Here is a 19,952-nt window from a genome sequence, read left to right as displayed (position 1 = left end):
TTGGGTTCTCAGGTCCCTGGCTGGAAGCAGAGTCAGCTGCGTCGATGAAAGCTCAGAGAATGAAAGTGCTTTGCTGCTGCTGGGGAAGGTCAAAACGGAAGTAGAAAGACTCATCAGCGGGTCACTTGTGCTGGCTGCATGGGGGGAAGGGAAGCCAGCCACCAGCTCTGTCCACGGCCGCTGGCTGGCCTCTGCCTTTGAGGGGGTGATGGACAGGGACTCCAGGCAGGTGATGGGCCACCTTGAGGAGTGGTCTTCACCAAGGTGGGAGTAGAGTGCAGTTTCCCCACTCTGCCTCTGAGACACCTGAGGTTACTCAGGGCTGCTCCTCACTGCTGGACAGGAGCGAGAGGTCTGCTGGCCCACATGGCCTCCACTGCCACCACTGGAGGTGAGTGGTGGCCTTGTTACTTCTGAGTGGTGGTCACGGTCCTCAACTTCCCACCAGGCCTTTTTGGTCCTATTATGAACAATATGCATGGGGATGAAACTCAGGCTCCCGACTGGACCTTCTCTGATGCCGCCCCAGAGGGTCCCTGCGGTGCCTCATCCCAGCCTGGTGAGGGCCGAAGGCTAGACTTCCCACCGGCCTCTTCTTACATTTGGCTGGAAGAAAAAGGTTCTTGCTTCCCAGTGTTGTGTCAGGCTGGCCGCCCCTTTCTCGGTCATTTGGTTAGAGAGAGAGCAGGTCCTTGGGGCTTTTGTCTGAACTCACTGCCCTTCTTGGGTTGCTGCCTCTTCAGCTTCTTGTCTGGGATCTGTGAGGCAGAAAGAGAACTCCAGGAACTCACCAGGGTGTTCTTCCTCGGGTCCCAAGTCCCCTATCTGGTGGGCCTTCTGCTTCCTTCCCTGTCTCATCTTCCTTGTATATGTGACGTCCAGGGATTTTAGTTGTACTTAGTGGGTAGAATAGGGAAAAATATGTCTACTTCATCTTCTGGGAGAAAGAATTTTTTTTTTTAAGATTTTATTTATTTGAGAGAGAGAGAGAGCCCAAGCTGGTGGAGGGACAGAGGGAGAGGGAGAAGCAGACTCCCCAGTGAGCAGGGAGCCGGATGGGGGGCTCGATCCCAGGACCCTGAGATCGTGACCTGAGCCAAAGGCAGACGCTTAACCGACTGAGCCACCCAGGCGCCCCTGGGAGAGAGATTTTTATGAGGAGAATATCTTCCCCCTGCCTGGATGCTTCTTACAATTCAAGTAATCCTCCTTTTTTGTCCTAGACTTTGTCACACACACACAGGCTGTTTTAGGGAGGAACCAAAGTTGATTCACTATGTGAGAAGACGTGTCATTAAGGTTGTATCAGCGGTGGGAATTTTCTGATTCCGGCCTGCTTGTTTTAATTGGGATTTATATACGGATTATCAAGTTGCTGCACAGGTTCTGGCTCAAGTTTTTAAAAAAATTAAAGAGCCCCTTATGTCCCCACTCTGGCCACCTCATTATTTCGATGGAATGGACTTTCATCCGAGGGCTGCTGCATGGATCCATGTCCCAGAGTCAGGGGTCTGCTGTTCTCTGGTCCTTTGTGACCTGACCTTCCCCCTAGCTGCTCCTTTGGCTGGGACAGGCCTGGGAGTCACACAGGGTCAGCAGGCTCAGTCTCCAGAATCCTCATCTGCCAGACGAGCTGACTGGAAATTTCTTCTCATTCCAAGGACCACTGGCATCCTTGAACACCTGGCTCTCATGGGGGACAGGCCCGGGGGTCTGGGGCTAAAAGAGTGGGAGAAAATATGAAACACGTAAGTAACAAGTTAACAAAACATTAAACATTCCGCACCAAGTGTGACTCGGGGAGAAACAAGAACTAGGACGCAAAGAGTGTAAAGTCTAGTTAGCCCAAAGGAGTTGAGTTTTTTGTTTGTTTTTATGAAGGAGTTGAGTTTGATTAAAAGCTTGTATTTTGTTATTAAATGGTAAAGACTGGGTTCAGAAGAACACGCTAACTGGGGCGCCTGGGTGGCTCAGTTGGTTAAGCGACTGCCTTCTGCTCAGGTCATGATCCTGGAGTCCCAGGATCGAGTCCCGCATCGGGCTCCCTGCTCAGCGGGGAGTCCGCTTCTCTCTCTGACCCTCCGCCCTTTCATGCTCTCTATCTCATTCTCTCTCTCAAATAAATAAATAAAATCTTTAAAAAAAAAAAAAAAGAAGAACATGCTAACTTTCAATGCCCCCTCCTACTTTTTTCCCTGGTGACTCAGTCATGTCCATTATATTTTTGAAACCTTAATCACTTATAGAATTCTTTCTTCCATTGTTGTTAATAAAAATGAGAATGCTTTTTTTTTTGGCTCCATTTCTTATGCATGTTTTTGTCCTAGAATTACTTTTGTTACATATTCAGGATATTATTTTTGTTTTTGTTTTGTTTTTTTAAAGAAGATATATTTTTTAAATTCCTGTATAGTTAAGTGTCCTCTTAATTCCCATCACCTGTTTTCCCCATCCTCTCACGCCACCCACCCACCGCCCTTCTGGTAACCATCAGTTTGTTCTCTCTATAGTTAAGAGTTTTTGGTTTATCTTTTTTATTCTCTGTTTTATTGATGATACTGTTTTTGAATTAGATGTATCAATCCTTGAAATAAGGAATAGATATTGAATGTGTTTTATAAATTGTCAAGTGGTAGAACAATATAATCATTATTTGAGAATAAATAGTAAATTGTTTTCCTTTTTCTTAAATCACAGAAATGCTTTACAAGACTATGTGTTGGAAGAATATGTGATGACTTTGTGGTTTGAGCTTTGTCATTTTTAGTGTTCCCTTGATGGCTTCCAGACATAACCACAGACACCAAAGAAGGGGAAGAATTCTCCCAAGAACATTCCATGGTCTGATCTTGATTTTATTTATTTATTTATTTATTTTTAAAGATTTTATTTACTTATCTGAGAATGAGAGAGAGAACACAAGAGGAGAGAGGGTCAGAAGCAGAAGCAGACTCCCCGCTGAGCAGGGAGCCCGATGCGGGACTCGCTCCTGGGACTCCAGGATCATGACCTGAGCCGAAGGCAGTCGCTTAACCAACTGAGCCACCCAGGCGCCCCTGATCTTGATTTTAAAAGAGTTCTAAATGTAATAGGAAAAAATATTTATCAAAAATAATGTAATATGTTTATATAAGGCAAGCTCAGAACTCAAGACCCACAGAGAGAGTCAGGCATACAACTCAACAGGGATGAACAGGTGGGCCAAGAGGAAGACAGTGGCCATTTGTGAAGACCACTCCTCAAGGTGGGCCCATCACCTGCTCACAGGCCCCAGCAGGTGGGAAGGAGAGAGACAAAGGCAGGGACCAGCCAGCGGCCGTGGACAGGGCTGGTGGCTGGCTTCCCTCCCCCCCCTGCAGCCAGCACAAGTGACCCGCTGATGAGTCTTTCTACTTCCGTTTTGACCTTCCCCAGCAGCAGCAAAGCACTTTCATTCTCTGAGCTTTCATCGACGCAGCTGACTCTGCTTCCAGCCAGGGACCTGAGAACCCAAGTGCCCGGGAGGCTGACCGTGAAAGAGAAAGAAAGAGGGGCCCCTGGGTGGCTCAGTGGGTTGAGTGTCCAACTCTTGATTTCGGCTTAGTTGTGATCTCAGTTGTGAGATCAAAGCCCCACGTAGGGCCCCTGTGCTGGGTGTGGAGCCTGCTTGGGATTCTCTCTCTCCCTCTCCCTCTGCCCCTTCCCCTGCTTACATGGGCGTGCACTCTCTCTCTCTCTCCAAATGGATAAATAAAATCTTTAAAAAATATATAAAAAATATATAAAAAGAAAGAGAAGGAGAGGGAGAGGTAAGGGAGAATTACCCCTATCATCACCCATATACCTGTTTTCTTTTTAAAAGGGAATGGAATGAATGACACATGGGTGGGTGGGTGGGCAGTGAGTGAGTAAATGTCATTGGCATACTTGACTTGCACTCATAGAAGTGGCTTCAGCCCTACAGAGAGAGTGGTTCGACTTGCTGGGGGCCACTGCCTGCCTCCTTGGGCCTGGGAGGCGGCCTGGCGGGCTGCGTAGACAGAGCTCTGTTCCCCACAGATGACGCCGCGCTTGTGCATTGGTCTGCATTGGTACCTTGCACAGCCATGTGACGTTTGCTCTGTGGCCCCATCGGGCGTACTGTCCCTCTTCCCTAGAGGGTGGCAGCTTCTGAAAAAGCAGCCGAGGCTCAGAAGCTGGGGGGATCTGGGCCTAGGAGGCTGGGCTGCCGTTTCCCCGGCACACCCCTGGGAGGGTCCCCTGTAACCTCATAGGAGCAGGGAGAGGGTGTTGCACGCTGATCTGTTTGGCAGTTTCCCTTCACCCCCTCATACCTGCTGAGCCCGGGCCCTGTGCCAGGCACTGATGCGGGGTTGGGAATGTGCTGGTGAACAAGACACGCTGCGCCCCTGTCCTCCTGGGGCTCACTGTCTAGGGGGAGAGGGCCAGTGAGGAAACGGACAGATGGACCTAGAGTCCGTGGCACGAGGGTGAGACACAACGGGGGCCAGGGTGGGGGGCTCCCTGAGGAGGGACATCTGAGCGGAGACGGAGACGAAGATGGGAGGGAGCGCGGCCCCCATGGGGCGATCTGGGCAGAGCCCTCGGGCGCCGGGAGCAGTTAAGTGCAGCGGTTCTGAGGCTGCCGCGTTCTGGAACAGCATGGAGGCGGGTGTGAGGAGAGCCAAGCAAGCAGGGGCTGGCTGGCAGGCCGTGTGTTTGCAGAGGAAAGCAGGGCCACATTCTTCAGGGCCTTTCTACGTTTTGCCATGAATATTTACTCCAAAGGAGATGAAATTGCTTAAACTAGTATTTTGTTACTGAAACTGTGAATCTCTGGTTCTAAGTCAGAGGCGAACACTTGGAGGCCCATCACGACGCAGTGCGATTCTTGTGTTTAGTAGGTCACTGTGGCCTCCCTTTGGAAATAAGACTGTCCCAGGTCTGAGAATGGCAGTGCAGGGACAAGCGACAAAGCTGGTCCATTGTGCAGGTCAGCGGTGGCGGCCTGGACACTCAGTGGGGGTGGGGGTGCTGAGAAGGGGGCTCGGGACAGACTTTGCAAACAGAGCTGGCCGGAGTCTCCTTCCGTTTTACCCCTTCCCAGACCAGGCAGCCGAGTCTCCTGGAAAAGCCTGGAAAACGGGCCCTGGGGGCCGGGGGGGGCGGGGAACGCAGCCCCAGCTCGGCCTGTCCTGTCCTGGGGAACCAAGCACAGGGCACTCGGCGGCTTCCACCCTCACCGCCAGCCCTGTGAGCTGGGCAAGGCAGAGACTGCCGTCTCGGAGCCCTTGGCCCCGAGTGCTGCGAGAGCTTATGGAGACCGTCACTCTTGTCTTCAGGAAGAAAGAACACCGCTTCCTGCTCTGTGGGAAGCATGCGTGCAGCCCGTACCGAGGGGACCCAGCCGAGGGGGCCCAGGGGGACCCAGCCGAGGGGGCCCAGCCGAGGGGACCCAGCCGAGGGGACCCAGCCGAGGGGACGCAGCCGAGGGGGCCCAGGGGGACCCAGCCGAGGGGGCCCAGCCGAGGGGGCCTAGCCGAGGGGACCCAGCCGAGGGGACGCAGCCGAGGGGGCCCGCCGAGGGGGCCCAGCCGAGGGGGCCCAGCTGAGGGGGCCCAGGGGGACCCAGCCGAGGGGGCCCAGCCGAGGGGGCCCAGGGGGACCCAGCCGAGGGGGCCCAGCCAAGGGGACGCAGCCGAGGGGACCCAGCCGACGGGGCCCAGCCGAGGGGACCCAGCCGAGGGGACGCAGCCGAGGGGGCCCGCCGAGGGGGCCCAGCCGAGGGGGCCCAGCCGAGGGGGCCCAGCCGAGGGGACCCAGCCGAGGGGACGCAGCCGAGGGGACCCAGCCGAGGGGGCCCAGCCGAGGGGGCCCAGCCGAGGGGGCCCAGCCGAGGGGACCCAGCCGAGGGGACGCAGCCGAGGGGGCCCGCCGAGGGGGCCCAGCCGAGGGGGCCCAGCCGAGGGGGCCCAGCCGAGGGGGCCCAGGGGGACCCAGCCGAGGGGGCCCAGGGGGACCCAGCCGAGGGGACGCAGCCGAGGGGGCCCGCCGAGGGGGCCCAGCCGAGGGGGCCCAGCCGAGGGGGCCCGCCGAGGGGGCCCAGCCGAGGGGGCCCAGCCGAGGGGGCCCAGCCGAGGGGGCCCAGCCGAGGGGACCCAGCCGAGGGGACACAGCCGAGGGGGCCCGCCGAGGGGGCCCAGCCGAGGGGGCCCAGGGGGACCCAGCCGAGGGGGCCCAGCTGAGGGGACACAGCCGAGGGGGCCCAGGGGGACCCAGCCGAGGGGACGCAGCCGAGGGGGCCCAGGGGGACCCAGCCGAGGGGACGCAGCCGAGGGGGCCTGCCGAGGGGGCCCAGCCGAGGGGGCCCAGCCGAGGGGACCCAGCCGAGGGGACGCAGCCAAGGGGACCCAGCCGACGGGGCCCAGCTGAGCTTGCAGCGGTCAGGTTGGGGCTGACATTTCTCCTCTTCTGAATTCTCTTTTGACATAATGTTGTTTATGTAATTCAGAAAGAAGCGCAGCATTCCCTTTCCACAAGATTAGGCCAGAAAGTAACCTCGTTCCTGGAACTCTTCGGGAAAATAGCCTCTGACTGCACTGAAGCAGCAACCAGCTCCAGCAGCGGGCACCTCGTCCCACTGGCAGGAGGTCTGCGGCTGATTCCGAGAGGGCCCTGTCCAGTGCGGTCCTCTCTAGCCACCCTTGGATTTAGGGCTGTCGTCACTTGGAAGGGGGTGCCTGGCGATCTTTTGTTTTTCCAACTTCTGGCATGTCCTAATGAGTTTCCAAACATTCTTTACAGCTTAGACCATTCTCAGCCTCCAAGCGGACTTGTCATCGACAAGGAATCTGAAGTTTACAAGATGCTTCAGGAGAAGCAGGAGTTAAATGAGCCCCCCAAGCAATCCACTTCATTCCTGGTTTTGCAGGACATCCTAGAGTCTGAGGAGAAAGGTAATCCACCCTGCTTGCGTGCGTGGGGTCAGAGGCTCTTGGGCAGGGCCTGGGTCAGGGTCAGTGTGGCTAAAACAAAGGTGAGTACAGCCCTGAGCGGGTGGAAGAAGCGCCTCAGAAAGCAGCTTTGAAACTGCTAAAAGCTCAGAGAGAGAGAGAGAGAGAGAGAGAGAGAGAACGAGCTCCCAGCCACACCTGCCCAGCTGTTTGCTGTCACATGAGCTTTAGGAGGCTGACGTCAGGGTGAGCTTGACTCCTGTGGGATTCTGTTCGTCTGTCCCTTGGCCATTTGTTTGGTTTAAGCCCACATCCCATGCTCTGTGGTGGCTGACGTGCGTGATTGGGTCAAGGCCATGGGCTGTGACAAGCAGAAGGAAAAGGAATCAGCAACACAGAGAAGCCAGGTGCAGGGCGGTACTTTCGTTCTTGCTCTCGGGTACATGGACTCCTGAGAGCCGGAGAACCCCCCAGTTTGGCCACATCCTCCCCGGTGACCTTTCCGGGCCTCTTTTCTCCTCGGTCCGTCAGGGGCCAAAATCCTGTCCTCGAAGCTTGGTGTGAGGGTCCGGTGTCCTGCACGGCACAAACACCCCCCACCATGACCAGCATACGGGAGGTGCTTCATGCCTGTGATTTTGTTTGCAAACCTTATCAAGAGGCACGAGGTCAGCCTCAGCTCGTCCAGGGTGTGAGCCTGAGGCCACCGGGGACCACCCGTGTGGCTCTGCCTTGCGGACAGCCCCCCACACTCGGCTCGGTGGCCTTCCCCGAGGTGCAGGTGTTTCACCAGAGGCCTGCTTTCCCTTGTTCTCCCTTCCTTTCCCGAAGTGCCCTCCTTGTTCTCTCTTCCTTTCCCGAAGTGACCTCCTGTGAAGAGAGAGCTGGTGAGGCAGACAGTGAAACCTGCTTCACCCGTCCCGAGGGAGGGAGCGACTTGCTTGCTCGGGGCCACCAATGAGGGCCACAGCTGAGCGCCCTCTGCAAGAGTAACCTCCCGTCCCCAGGCCCCCAGCTCCAGGTTTGGCTTCCTGGGAGTTTTTCCTGAGCTGAGAGTTCCTACGGACAGACCCAGACCCAGGCTTCTTAGAGAAATTGACAGTTTACAAGCACAGGAAGTTACGGGGAAAGTTCTCTTATGCTAAAAGGACATTGTTCTACCAGCAGTTTCCCCCTTTGCTTGTTGTACCTGCGCACTTTGGAAGGAATGAGTCATATTCTGTATGAAGTTCCAGTATTAGGGCCAACTGACAAGTGACTTGGGGATCAACCCTAGAGGATGCCCGTTTTATCAAAACATGTGAGAGGGCGCCTGGGTGGCTCAGTTGGTTAAGCGACTGCCTTCGGCTCAGGTCCTGATCCTGGAGTCCCTGGATCGAGTCCCACATCGGGCTCCCTGCTCAGCAAGGAACCTGCTTCTCCCTCTGACCCTCCCCCCTCTCATGTGCTCTCTCTCTCTCGTTCTCTCTGTCTCAAAAAAAAAAAAAAAAAATCTTAAAAAAAAAAAACAACATGTGAGAAACCATAACTTATTCTACTCTGAGTAAGCGGGTGCAAAACCCTTCAATTAAGAGAGGAAAAGTCAGTCCATTCCAGCCCAAACTAGGACATAGACACTGCAGAACTCATCTAGTCAAATACCCTCGTGTCACAGAGAAGGACCTAAAGCCCGGGCTCACCGAGCTGCGCTGAGGTGGCAGTTCCATGCTCATCAAGATCTGAACTTCCATCTTGTGCTCCATCTGCCAAGCCTGTGGCTTCCATTCTCAGGGTTACCTCATGGCTCTAGTTGGCAGCTGGTGCTCCAGCCATCATGACCACATCCAGGCACCAGGAAGGAAGAAGGGCTGAATGGGGACTCCTTTCAGACCAGCCAGCTTTTTCTTTCCCAGGAGTCCCACCCTAGCATTCCATTTAATTTGACCAGAATTTAGTCACATGGCCACATCCAGTTGCAGGAGAGTCTGAGAATTATAGTTCTGTCCTCCCTGGGATGGATATCTTCTTGCTACAAAGAAAATAAAAATTTTGCTAAAAAGAAGGGAGATAATGGATCTTACAGTCTCTTCCATATCTCTTAATATGTAGTTGCAGTAAATTTTTACAGAATGAAACAGCGTTGAGTTCCGGTCCATACATCTTACCACATGCAGAAGGCTCTTGGGGGCAAGGAGCTCAAACGCCTGTTTTTATTTGAGATGCAATGGTCAAAGTTGAGGGCAGTGTCTGGTACATAGTAAAGCACTCACTGAGGGCTACTGTCATTCGAGGAGGCCTCGGGTTCGTAAAGCAGCACTGTCCTCACAGCACTGACATCCAGGATCCGCCTGTGACCCACCTGGAGAGCGCAAGTGGGTTGCCCGTCTCTCTCAGCCCTAGTTTCTGCGCATGTCCAGGGAGGCTAATAATGGCTACTTTTTTAAAAAAAGATTTTATTTATTTGAGAGAGAGAGAGAGAGAGAGAACGAGCAGGGAGGAGGGGCAGAGGGAGAGGGAGAAGCAGACTCCCCGCTGAGCAGGGAGTCCGATGCGGGGCTCGATCCCAGGACCCTGGGATCATGACCTGAGTCAAAGGCAGACGCTTAACCGACTGAGCCACCCAGGCGCCCTTCACAGATGGTTTAGAGCATTAAGGGAAACGGTGCACATAAAGTGCCAGGCCCACTGTCAGTGAGGCCCCACATGGGAGGCTTGGCTGCAGCAGGGTTTGGTGATAAACCTCCAAAAGATTCAATGTGGGTCTTCTCCTTTTGGGTGAAATTCAGCCTCTGGACTAGGAGCAAGGGTCCTAGGTTTCTTAAACTTCATCGTACCCTGGGTCAAATTCCAGATTTGCAGGGAACAAGGAGGCTTTTTATCTTTATTTTTAAATTGTGGTGAACTACAGCTAACGTAAGATATACTATCTTAACCATATTTAAAGGCACAGTTCAGTGGCATTAGCTACATCCGTACCATTGTGCAACCATGAGCACCAGCCATCCACAGAACTCCGTCTTGCAGAACTGAAGCTCTGTACCCATTCATCACTAGCTCCTCATAGCCCCCTCCCCTAGCCGTGGAAACCACCGCTCTACCTTCTGTTTCCATGAATGTGACTGCTTTAAGCACTTCCTGTGAATGGAATCATACAGCATTTGTCTTTCGTGACTGGTTTGTTTCACTTAGCCTAATGTTCTCAAGCTTCATCCATATTGTAGCAGGTGTCAGCATTTCCTTCCTTTTTAAGGCTGCAGATTCTACAGTGTGTCTATAGCACATCTTGTTTATCATCCGTCTGGCCATTTAAGGGGAATTTTAATGAGAGGAGACTCGAAGGGAGCATCAAGGACCGAGAAAACAGTGGACGCTGGGGGCTCTGAGATGAGAAAGCTGGAGACTTTCTCAGGAGGTATCAGGGTGTCCGGGGTTGCAGAGAATCCTCACATGGTCTGGACTCAGATCATGGAGGACCACCGGGTGCTTAAGGACCATGAATTTGGTTCTTTGGTAATGTGGAGCTCTGGAAGGTTGCTGAGCAGTGAAGTAGACAGAAAAAAGGCTGTGCCTTACTGAACCCATTTTTACTTTTTTCCCGGAAACCTTTGACATGCAAGTGTCACTGGAAAAAGAGAAATTTGGAAATTTTTATAGCTTCCCAGAGCCCAAAGGGAGCTAATATTTTTACTGTAAGCTTGTTGAGAAGGACAAAATGACATTTCTTTGAGATTGCGGTGTTGGCTGTTAAGGAACAGAAGAAAATGGAGCCAGCAGGTGGCGCTGCAGGGCTGAACACAGCGCCGGCTTAGTCCTGCACACAGCTGCCTCTTCCCATGCTGTGCCCATTTTCTCTCTCTCTCTCTGTCTCTTAAATCATGTCTACGCGCAACCTGGGGCTTGAACTCATGACGTTGAGGTCAAGAGTCTCATGCTCTCCTGACTGAGCCAACTGGGTGACCCCTGTCCCCGCCCCAGGCCCAGTTTCATCCAGTTACTTCTCTTTATTTGGAGAAGGGATGTGGATTCTCCTGCCAAGTGGGGCTCTCCTATTCCTCCTTCCTTCTCTCCTGCCCTCTTGCAAATGCAACCTATAAATTTTCTGCTGGTCAAATGAATTGTGGCAAACAGCCCCATCACCTGAGACCACAACCTCACCCAGCTGGTTCCCTGGGCAGTCAGTTTCCGTTCCAAGCCATCTGGGTACGTAGAGATGCCACAGAGTCGCCGCGTTTCCTTCTTTCTCAGGGCAGGCAGCCTGGGTGGCTGCAGCAGCAGGAACCCGCACATGAGGAGGGAGCCTGTTGAGGATGCTTAGAGGCAAGAAGCTGGCCACCCAGGCCCTTCTGAGATTCCTGTAGGGAGCCAGGATTAGGGGGACAGGAGGGAGGCATTTGCCTTGGGTACAGAATTTAAGGGGGCACCAAAAAACTCAACAATCAAGACAAAAATGATACTTCATAGCAGTGTTTTTTAGAATCACAATTAATGCAAAAAAAAAAAAAAGTCTATAATGAACCAAGTTGAGACTGGGGCCAAGGAAGGGAGGAAGGTTTGGGAAGGCAAAAAGGGACTTGGACTTGGGGTGACCAAAGCACCACGGCAGCTAATCGGGCGACACCAAGCCTTCCCCCAAGCCTAATCGTGGAGCTTATAGCTAGAAACAGTGGAAATCCTGGGGCCTCCTAACCCCTGCTCCTCTCATGTACCGCCAGATGGACATCCGTGTCCATCAGTTCCTAGTGCAGGAAGTTCCCTGCACTGATAGGGGAACTCTGAGAGGCCACGCCGTCCACACCCCATGTTAGGGCCATTAAAACAGGCTGCTTTTAAATATTCCCTCTTGGGCGCCTGGGTGGCTCAGTTGGTTAAGCGACTGCCTTCGGCTCAGGTCATGATCCTGGAGTCCCGGGATCGAGTCCCGCATCGGGCTCCTTGCTCAGCGAGGAGTCTGCTTCTCCCTCTGACCCTCCCCACCTCATGCTTTCTCTCTCTCTCAAATAAATAAATAAAATCTTTAAAAATAAATAAATAAATAAATAAATAAATAAATTCATTCATTCATTCATTCATTCATTCATTCATTCCCTCTTGCTATTCTCCATAAGGCACCAGACTCTCCCAGGCTGGCTGGCCCCTGGCGTTAGCCCTCAGTGGGCTGCAGAATGCACTTCTTGTTCGTGTTCCATGAGGGCTGCTGGTCGGGCTCTGGGTTGGCCCGGTGTGGCGGGGCTGGGCCTGGCTCCGTGAGTCTTCCCATGCCAGAAGCCCAGCATAGGGAGGCGTCACTCTTGGGGCCTTGCTGCTAAGGCACAGGTCGGAAGCTCGTGGGGACAGGACCAAACCACACAAGTGCACCTCATGCTTCTGCCAGAACAAGGCCCACGTCTGCTCCCATTCCCTTGGCCAACGCAAGTCATGGGGCCAAACCCAAAGTCTGTGGCGTGGGGCGTATGCTCCACCAAGAATAGGGTTTCCCAGCTTGATGCTGTAGACATTTGGGGCCAGATAAGTCCTCGTGGTGGGGCTGTTATGTGCATTTTAGGACATTTCTCAGCATCCCCAGCCCCTACCCAGTGGAGGCCAGAAGCACTGCTCTCCAGTTGTGACAACCCAAATTCTTCCCCCGGGGACAAAATCACTCCCAGTAGAGAATCACTGACCTACTGGGATGCATGGCAAGGGTAGGGAGGGGACACATAATTGTGGACCAAATACACAGTCCACCATCCTAGCCAATAATCAATGCTCCTTATTTGGATTCATCTCAAGTTCTGGTTCGGAAGCACCAGTCGACGTAGGGGGACCCATTTTCTAAAAGGACGAGAACCAGGGCCCTGGTTTGTCAGCCCCAGGATTGCCCAGCCTGGCTACGGTCACAGGACGACTCTCCTCAGCCCTTCACCTTATGCAGGAAACCATTCTCTTGCTCTTGTCCAGTGGTTCCCAAAGGGTGGTTCCTGGACCAGTCACCTGAGCAGCACCTGAGAACTTACTAGAAATGCAACTTCATGGGCCCTACCCCAGGCCTGCTGAAGTAGAAACTCTGGTGGTGAGGCCCAGTGAGCTGCACTGGAGTCAGCCCTCCACGTCGTTCTGATGCACGGTGAAATCTGAGAACAGCTGCTTTTAGTCTGAAGAAGTGGGTTTTAATTGGGGACATAGAGTAGGATCTCCTGGGGCCCCTGCCTCTAGAGATGCTCCGTTAGCAGCTCTGGCGAAGAGCCTGGTCTGTGAATTTTAGGGAGTCTCTCCTGGGGCCTGGCCCATCTCACCCACGCCAGCTCAGAACCACTGGTGTAGAGACTTCCCTGGCTTCTTGGCCACAGCATGCTGGGCCGAGGTGGGGACCATCCCAGCCTTTGTCACGGCATTTCACCGTTCGTTTCTGTGCATTTGTGGGGGCTCCGGTATATGCTCAGCCCCACGCGAGGCTCTGTGGCGTGTTGCAGAGTCTGTAACACAGGGTCCTGGTGCTGCAGGAATTTGCAGTCCCAGCTGACAACAAGATCGCTGGCCGGCCGAATAGACGCAGTGATAGTCATTTTGCTCGCTGGCCGCTGTTACGAGCTCCCACGAGAGAGTGCTCTGAAGACGTGCTGGGCCGCGCCGCTCTTCGGCCCACAGCTTATCTGATGCAGACACGGCCGACTGCAGGGAGGTCGCTTGCTCTGCTCTGTAGCAGGTGGGCTTTATCTGGCTGCCTGTAGGTGCTCTACTGTAATGGTTTTGTATTTCTTGTGATGTGGGTTTCTTTCAGCATCTAAATTCACTATCTTTTGATGATCAGATAACGTCTTTATTTATTTATTCCGTCTGTAGAAGTCATCTTGAAGTTCCCATGTCCGTATGGGCGTGCATCTAATCAGAATGAAATGTAATTTGTGTTTCGGGGGCTGACTTGGTGCCCGGTACTGTGGGAGGGCTTTGTGTGTATTTTTTTTTAATCTTTTTGTACCATGGTGAAGGGGGAAATGAGCTCCTGTTTTATAGAAAAGGAAACTGAGGGACCAGAGAGGTTAAGTAACTTTCCCAGGGTCACACAGCAGAGTCGGGTCTGTTTGACCCCAGGAACTTGCTGGCACTCCGTATAAGCAACTCTGAAAAAGCTAAGTGAAACTTCTGCAGCCCCAGCCTCCCTGGCCAACCCAAGTGTTTTCCTCATTATAGGGGATCCCAACAAGCCCTCAGGTTTCAGAAGTGTCAAGGCTCCGGTCACCAAAGTGGCTGCGTCGATTGGAAACGCCCAGAAGTTGCCCATGTGTGACAAGTGTGGCACAGGCATTGTGTGAGTATCTGCCTCGCCCCGGCGTCGGAGGCCCTGCAGGTGGGCTCGACCGTGCAGCTGTGCACGGTGCCCGAGTTTGCCCCCGCGAGGCGTGACGGGGAAGAAGTCCTGCCTGGAAAACGGGGCCGAGAGGCCAGGTGGGCCTTTATGTCCGGAGTCCAGTGGGAAGGTTTTCCTCGGCCCTGGAGCTCTCAGGGCGTGCCTGACACCAAACCAGAGAAGGGGCCCCTCTGTTGAAGAGGGAGGGCTTCACGAGAAACGCATGTGGCCGGTTCCGAGGCCCTGCTCCGCCCTTTGATGGGCCTCGTGGAAGGAACCCCCGGCTGGGTGCCTCCCTCGGGTGCTTGTCGCTAATGGAGCCCTTTCCTGCCTCCCTCCTGCAGCGGCGTGTTCGTGAAGTTGCGGGACCGCCACCGTCACCCCGAGTGTTACGTGTGCACTGACTGCAGCACCAGCCTGAAGCAGAAGGGCCACTTCTTCGTGGAGGATCAAATCTACTGTGAAAAGCACGCGCGGGAGCGGGTCACACCCCCTGAGGGCTACGACGTGGTCACTGTGTTCCCCAAGTGACCCAGCAGCTCTCCTCCTCTCCATGCTCTGGCCCTCTCCTCTCCTGAAAGCTCTTGCTGACTTTGGTTTCACCCCTGCTCGTTAAGCACCACGTCTCCCTGCCTCTGCTAACTGACTCACTGGCTGTGTGACGCCTGCTTTTACAATTAACAGAGGATTGTTCTGTCCCGTGTCCCCTTGCCAGCGTCCCTGGGGCTTCTCTTTACCTCAGTTCATCTCTGCTGTAAATGGACATCAGCCACATTGGAACCAAACCGAATGGTGTATGTCTGACATCGAGTTCGGTTTTACTCAATAAATGTATAGACTCCAAGGCAGCGTGGTGTCCCTTTATCATTTCACCATGCGTCCTTGTTCCTGTCTCAGGCCAGATGAGATTTCTGAGGCCTCTCCTCTTGTTTTGGGTTCCCCGCTTCTCTGAGATTTGCAGGCCTTCTCCATGTGTGAGAAGATTGACGTCTGAATGAGCCATGTTCTCACCTTCCTTTGAAGTTAGCTCCAAATTCTCTTTCTCTGATGCTAATGTAAGATCAACCTTGTTATGTTGTAACGAAATGAGGTCTTCTTTTCTATCTGGCTGTTTTGGGACTTATCTGAGGAAATGCATGCTTCCCAAACAAGAGACGGAGAGCTTTACCAGTTGGGCCTTCAGATATTCCCTAACGAGTCCCTCTCCAGGCTGCTGGCTGCACCACAGCCCCCCTGCTCTGTGAAGGGAAGTGCGCTCAGGGTGGGCATCACCTAGGTGCTAAACTCAGACACCTCTTGGTAGTCCCTTGTGGAATTTTGACGGCAAATAGACACGTTCAGCAGCCACAGCCCGAGAAGGACATGGGACCTGCAGAGATGTGGCTCTGGGTCATACCATCAGGGAAGGCTCAGATACGCAGAGGCGCTGGGTGAGGGTGAGGGGAATCCAGAATGTGTGGTAGAGACTGGAGATAATGAGCCTGAGTTAACCAACGTCAGGCGCAGGGGCTGTTGTGACCTTCCTCTTCTAGTGACCTTCCTCTTCTAAGCTTCCCACAGGAAAAGCCGGCCCACCAGATCTGGGCAGGGCTGCCTTCAGAAGTCGCATGGAGACTCCCGCAATGTTGACACCTGCTGCGTCACTCAGATACCCCTTCAGAACCCAAGAACTCGGCCCCCGAGCTGCCCGGAGAGTTGCCAGTGGAGGGCCCTGTCCGTCAATCCTCTTGGAGAGTGTCTCAGCTGAAGAGAGCTGCCGCATGGCCCCTTTCCCAGGTGGTCCAGTGCCTGTGGAGGTGGGCATATCTGGGCCTGGCCCCCTGCCCCAGCGCTGGACAGCTTTGTAGGCGTCAGCTGAGGCCTCCCTTAAAGCTGTATTGCTCATAGCCAACTTCTGTCCCTGCCCAATTCTGCTTCCCTCCCTACCTGCCCCCCCCCCCCCCGGGTCATGGTCCCAAGGGCACCCCTCCTAAACTTTCCTCTCACTAGCCCCAGTCACAGTTTGCTTCCTGGGAAAACCAATTTGGGACAACCATGACAGAAACTTCGGAATTTTTTTTTTTTTTCCCCTGAGTTGGGATTTATTTGGAGGGTTTTTTCACGGGGGCCTACCTTAAACTGACTTACTCATTCAAATAACTGATTTTTATGCCATGTCAAAAACTCACTGTCGGGGGCAAGAGTGGACACAGACCAGGTAGGAGTACTGCCCTGGCCCAGGTAGGAAATGGAAAGGCTGGTACAGGGTGGTGGAGGTGGGAGTAGGGGAAAGTCACTGGATTTGAGATAGATTTTTAACGTAGAGCAGACCGACCTGGGCTGCCCTCCTTCTGTCTCCTTCCTTGACCAGACAACAAAGAGCTTCTCCCTCAGTAATGGGCCCCTAGAGCAGGAGACCTCTCAACTCTGCCAGCCCCGTTCTAAGCTGGGAGCTCAGAATGGCAGGAGAAAGTGTGGCAGGTGTGGTCTGGTGTCCCCAGTTCCTTGGGCATGAGCTGAAGGCTCCTTCACCTGCCCCCCTCGTCCACCTCCAAGAACTCTGCTCTCAAGGAAAGAATAGCATCTAGAAAGTACATCCGGTGTGATGGTCCCTTACACTGATGGCACTTTACAGATTACAAAATGCATTTATTGTATTGCTCTGCGAACATCACAAACCCTACTAACAGGAGAGTTCATAGGTGGGGAACCAGGGACTCAGTGCGAATGAGAATTAGAATGTATACAGTCATGAATGAGCATGTACTGGAATTTATAGGGAACATTGTGGTTTCTGCTCTGGAAGAATGCCTATGGGTGCAGCCACTTTGGAAAACAGTATGGAGGTTCCTCAAAAAGTTAAAAATAGAGCTTCCCTATGACCCAGCAATTGCACTACTGGGTATTTACTCCAAAGATACAGATGTAGTGAAAAGAAGGGCCATACTGCACCCCAATGTTCATAGTAGCAATGTCCACAATAGCCAAACCGTGGAAGGAGCCGAGATGCCCTTCAACAGACGAATGGATAAAGAAGATGTGGTCCATGTATACAATGGACTATTACTCAGCCTTCGGAAAGGATGAACACCCAACATTTGCATCAACATGGGACTGGAGGAGATCATGCTGAGTGAAGTAAGTCAAAAAAAGAAAGACAATTATATGGTTTCACTTATTTGTGGAACATAAGGAATAGCATGGAGGACATTAGGAGAAGGAAGGGAAAAATGGAGGGGAAATCAGAAGGAGAGATGAACCATGAGAGACTATGGACTCTGAGAAACAAACTGAGGGTTTTAGAGGGGAGGGGGCTGGGGGGATGGGCTAGCCCGGTGATGGGTATAAAGGAGGGCACGTACTGCATGTAGCACTGGGTGTTACACGCAAACAATGAATCATGGAACACGACATCAAAAACTAATGATGTATGGTGACTAACGTAATTAAAAAAATTATATATAAAAAAAAAGAATGCCTGTGGCCAAGGACTGAGAGCATGAGGGGCTTTGTTGCAGTGGTTAGTTGGTGGCTGACTGCCCTCCTCCCTCTAAATATTCTCCTGATGCCATGTCGTCGAATCAATTTGAAAAGAATTAAAGTGTCTCTGTCCAATGGGATTAAGCCAACAAGGGATTGAATTGCTGAAACTATTCGGCTGAAGACACTCACTGCATTGAAGCAACAGCCAGTTTGGGTGATAAATATGCCTCAAAACCTTGGCAGAAACATCTGTTGAATTAAGAGAGGGTTTCCTCCGTCGTGATTACGTGTATATATCCTGAGATTTGTGTTGAATGTTCTCTGAAGGGAGATGCATGGTGAATTGTTTCTAACTTCTGACACATGGTGACTTTCCATACACTCTTCACAGATTAAAGCATTACTCTCTTGGCAACCTTGGCATAAGCCAAGAATCTGACGTTTATGAGATGCTACGGGAGCAACAGGAGTTTAAACAAAAAGTAGTCTACCTCATTCCAGCTTCTGCAGGAAATCCTGGAGTCTGAGGAGAAAGGCGACCGGCCTGCCCCTGTTCAAGGCCTGGCGTGTGGTCACTCCTCGCTGAAACACAGGTGAGCAGAGCCTAGCAGTGGGAGGAAAGGGTACAGTGTGGGCCATTAAACTCTGATAAATAAAATAATCTATGCCTTCTTGCCTTGGTCTGTGTTACAGGAGCTCAGATCTAGCTGTTTCCTGTCATGTGTGTACCATATAGCTGAGGGCTGGGTAAATTATCTTGTGGTGGGACTTTGTTGGTTTGTCCCTCAGGTCCCCCCTTGATTTGATTTGAGCCCATCCATCCCCTTCCTGCTGTAATTGGTGGTGCAGATAGGCAAAGGCCAAGGGCAGTAGAGAGACTGAAGCACAACGAGCCACCAGCAGAATGAATCCGGGCTCTGGGCTTCATCTTGCGGCTGAGGAGATGCCGTGTTATTTGTGTACTCCAGTGTGTTGGGCACATTGGAATCCTGTTTTTACTGCCTCCCCACTATACCTGTCTGCCATGGGAGAGTCGTCCCTCCTGAGAAGGATCTGAATACCTGGGGACTCTGATGGGGAGAGACCTGCCTCAGCCAGACTTCCACTCCCCGCGGGTCATCCCACTCTGAAAGGGACTGAACTTTTTTCCTCAGGGCAACCAGTTCCACCCCTCCTAGCTGTGAGAACTTAGCCAAGTCACTCACTCCTCCTGATGTGGGGACCCTGCATTGTCGTTTGTGTCCTGGCCCCTTGATCAGTCTTCTTTCTGGCTTCTGTTTGACTTCTGTAGTCATCTTTATTATTTCCTTCTTTCTCTTTGCCTTGGGTTAGTTTGATCTTTTTCTTGTTATTTTGAGGTGGACATTTAAGTCATTGGTTTGAGACTTTTTTCTAATACAAGCATTTAGTGGCATATATTTCCCTGTAAGTACTCCTTTGGCCACATGCCACAAATTTGATACACTGTGTTTTCATTTTCATTCATTTCAGAATAGTTTTCCAGTTTCTCCTGTGATTTCTTCTCTGACCCCTGGAGTATTCAGGAGCATTGTGTTTAATATCTAAATATTTGGTGGTTTTCCAGCTATCTTTCTGTTATTGATATCTAATTCAATTCAAAGGATGAATTAGAATTAAATCCTTTTCAAGTGACCAACTGTCAGTTTCTTTCGTAGCCCAGATCGTGGTCTGTACTGGTGAACGTGCTATATGTACTTAAAGAGGATGTGTGTTCTGCTGTTTAGGAAACTAAATTAGTTAGGTCAAGTTGGTCGATAGGTTCAAAGTAATTAGGTTCAAGTCTTCTGTCTGATTTTCTGTCTGCTTGTTCAATCATTTACTGAGAGTGGACACTTGAAATCTCTAGCTATAATCATGAATTTGTCTTGTTCTTTCAGTTCTATCAGTTTTGTTTTATATCTTTTAAAGCTCTGTTTTAGGTGTTTATACATTTAAGATTCTTTTATTTTGTAATGAGGTATAACTCCTTTGTGATTATGAAATGAACATCTTTATCTCTGGTGGTATTCCCTATTCTGAAATCTACTTTGACATTAAAATAGCCATCCCAGCTTTCTTTGATCAGTGTTTGAATATTACATCCTTTTAATTTTTCTGTGTCTTTATATTTAGAGTTGGTTTTCTGAAGAAAGCACTTGTTTGAGTCTTGCCTTTTCATTCAGCCTGACAATCTCTACTTTTGGGTTTTGACCATTTTTATTTCATTTAATTTTTGATGTCATTGGGTAAATGTC

The 19,952-nt window shown here is 52.0% G+C and overlaps 2 protein-coding genes across 3 annotated transcripts in view; both read left to right on the top strand.

The window, feature by feature from the left end:
- The window catches only part of PDLIM1 (PDZ and LIM domain 1), a 48,570-nt gene extending 33,491 nt beyond the window's left edge, over nucleotides 1-15,079 (top strand). The window contains exons 5-7 of the mRNA XM_045878468.3: nucleotides 6,784-6,935; nucleotides 14,079-14,196; nucleotides 14,580-15,079. Of these exons, the coding sequence (XP_045734424.1) occupies nucleotides 6,784-6,935; nucleotides 14,079-14,196; nucleotides 14,580-14,766 (457 nt within the window). The 3' untranslated portion in view covers nucleotides 14,767-15,079. The remainder of the gene's footprint in view (nucleotides 1-6,783; nucleotides 6,936-14,078; nucleotides 14,197-14,579) is intronic.
- Nucleotides 15,080-15,189: 110 nt separating this feature from the next.
- The window catches only part of LOC123846700 (cytochrome P450 2C21), a 48,337-nt gene continuing 43,574 nt past the window's right edge, over nucleotides 15,190-19,952 (top strand). For both annotated transcript variants that reach the window (XM_045878467.3, XM_064595049.1), the window contains exons 1-2: nucleotides 15,190-17,352; nucleotides 18,089-18,290. The gene's annotated coding sequence lies outside the window, so the exon portion shown is untranslated. The remainder of the gene's footprint in view (nucleotides 17,353-18,088; nucleotides 18,291-19,952) is intronic.

This window comes from Mirounga angustirostris, unplaced genomic scaffold (assembly GCF_029215605.1).
Source record: "Mirounga angustirostris isolate CCGP_5_RB_7025 unplaced genomic scaffold, mMirAng1.0.hap1 SCAF_6, whole genome shotgun sequence".
NCBI classification, from domain to species: domain Eukaryota; kingdom Metazoa; phylum Chordata; class Mammalia; order Carnivora; family Phocidae; genus Mirounga; species Mirounga angustirostris.
Note: the sequence above shows the minus strand (reverse complement) of the source record. Positions and strands in the feature narration are given on the sequence as shown.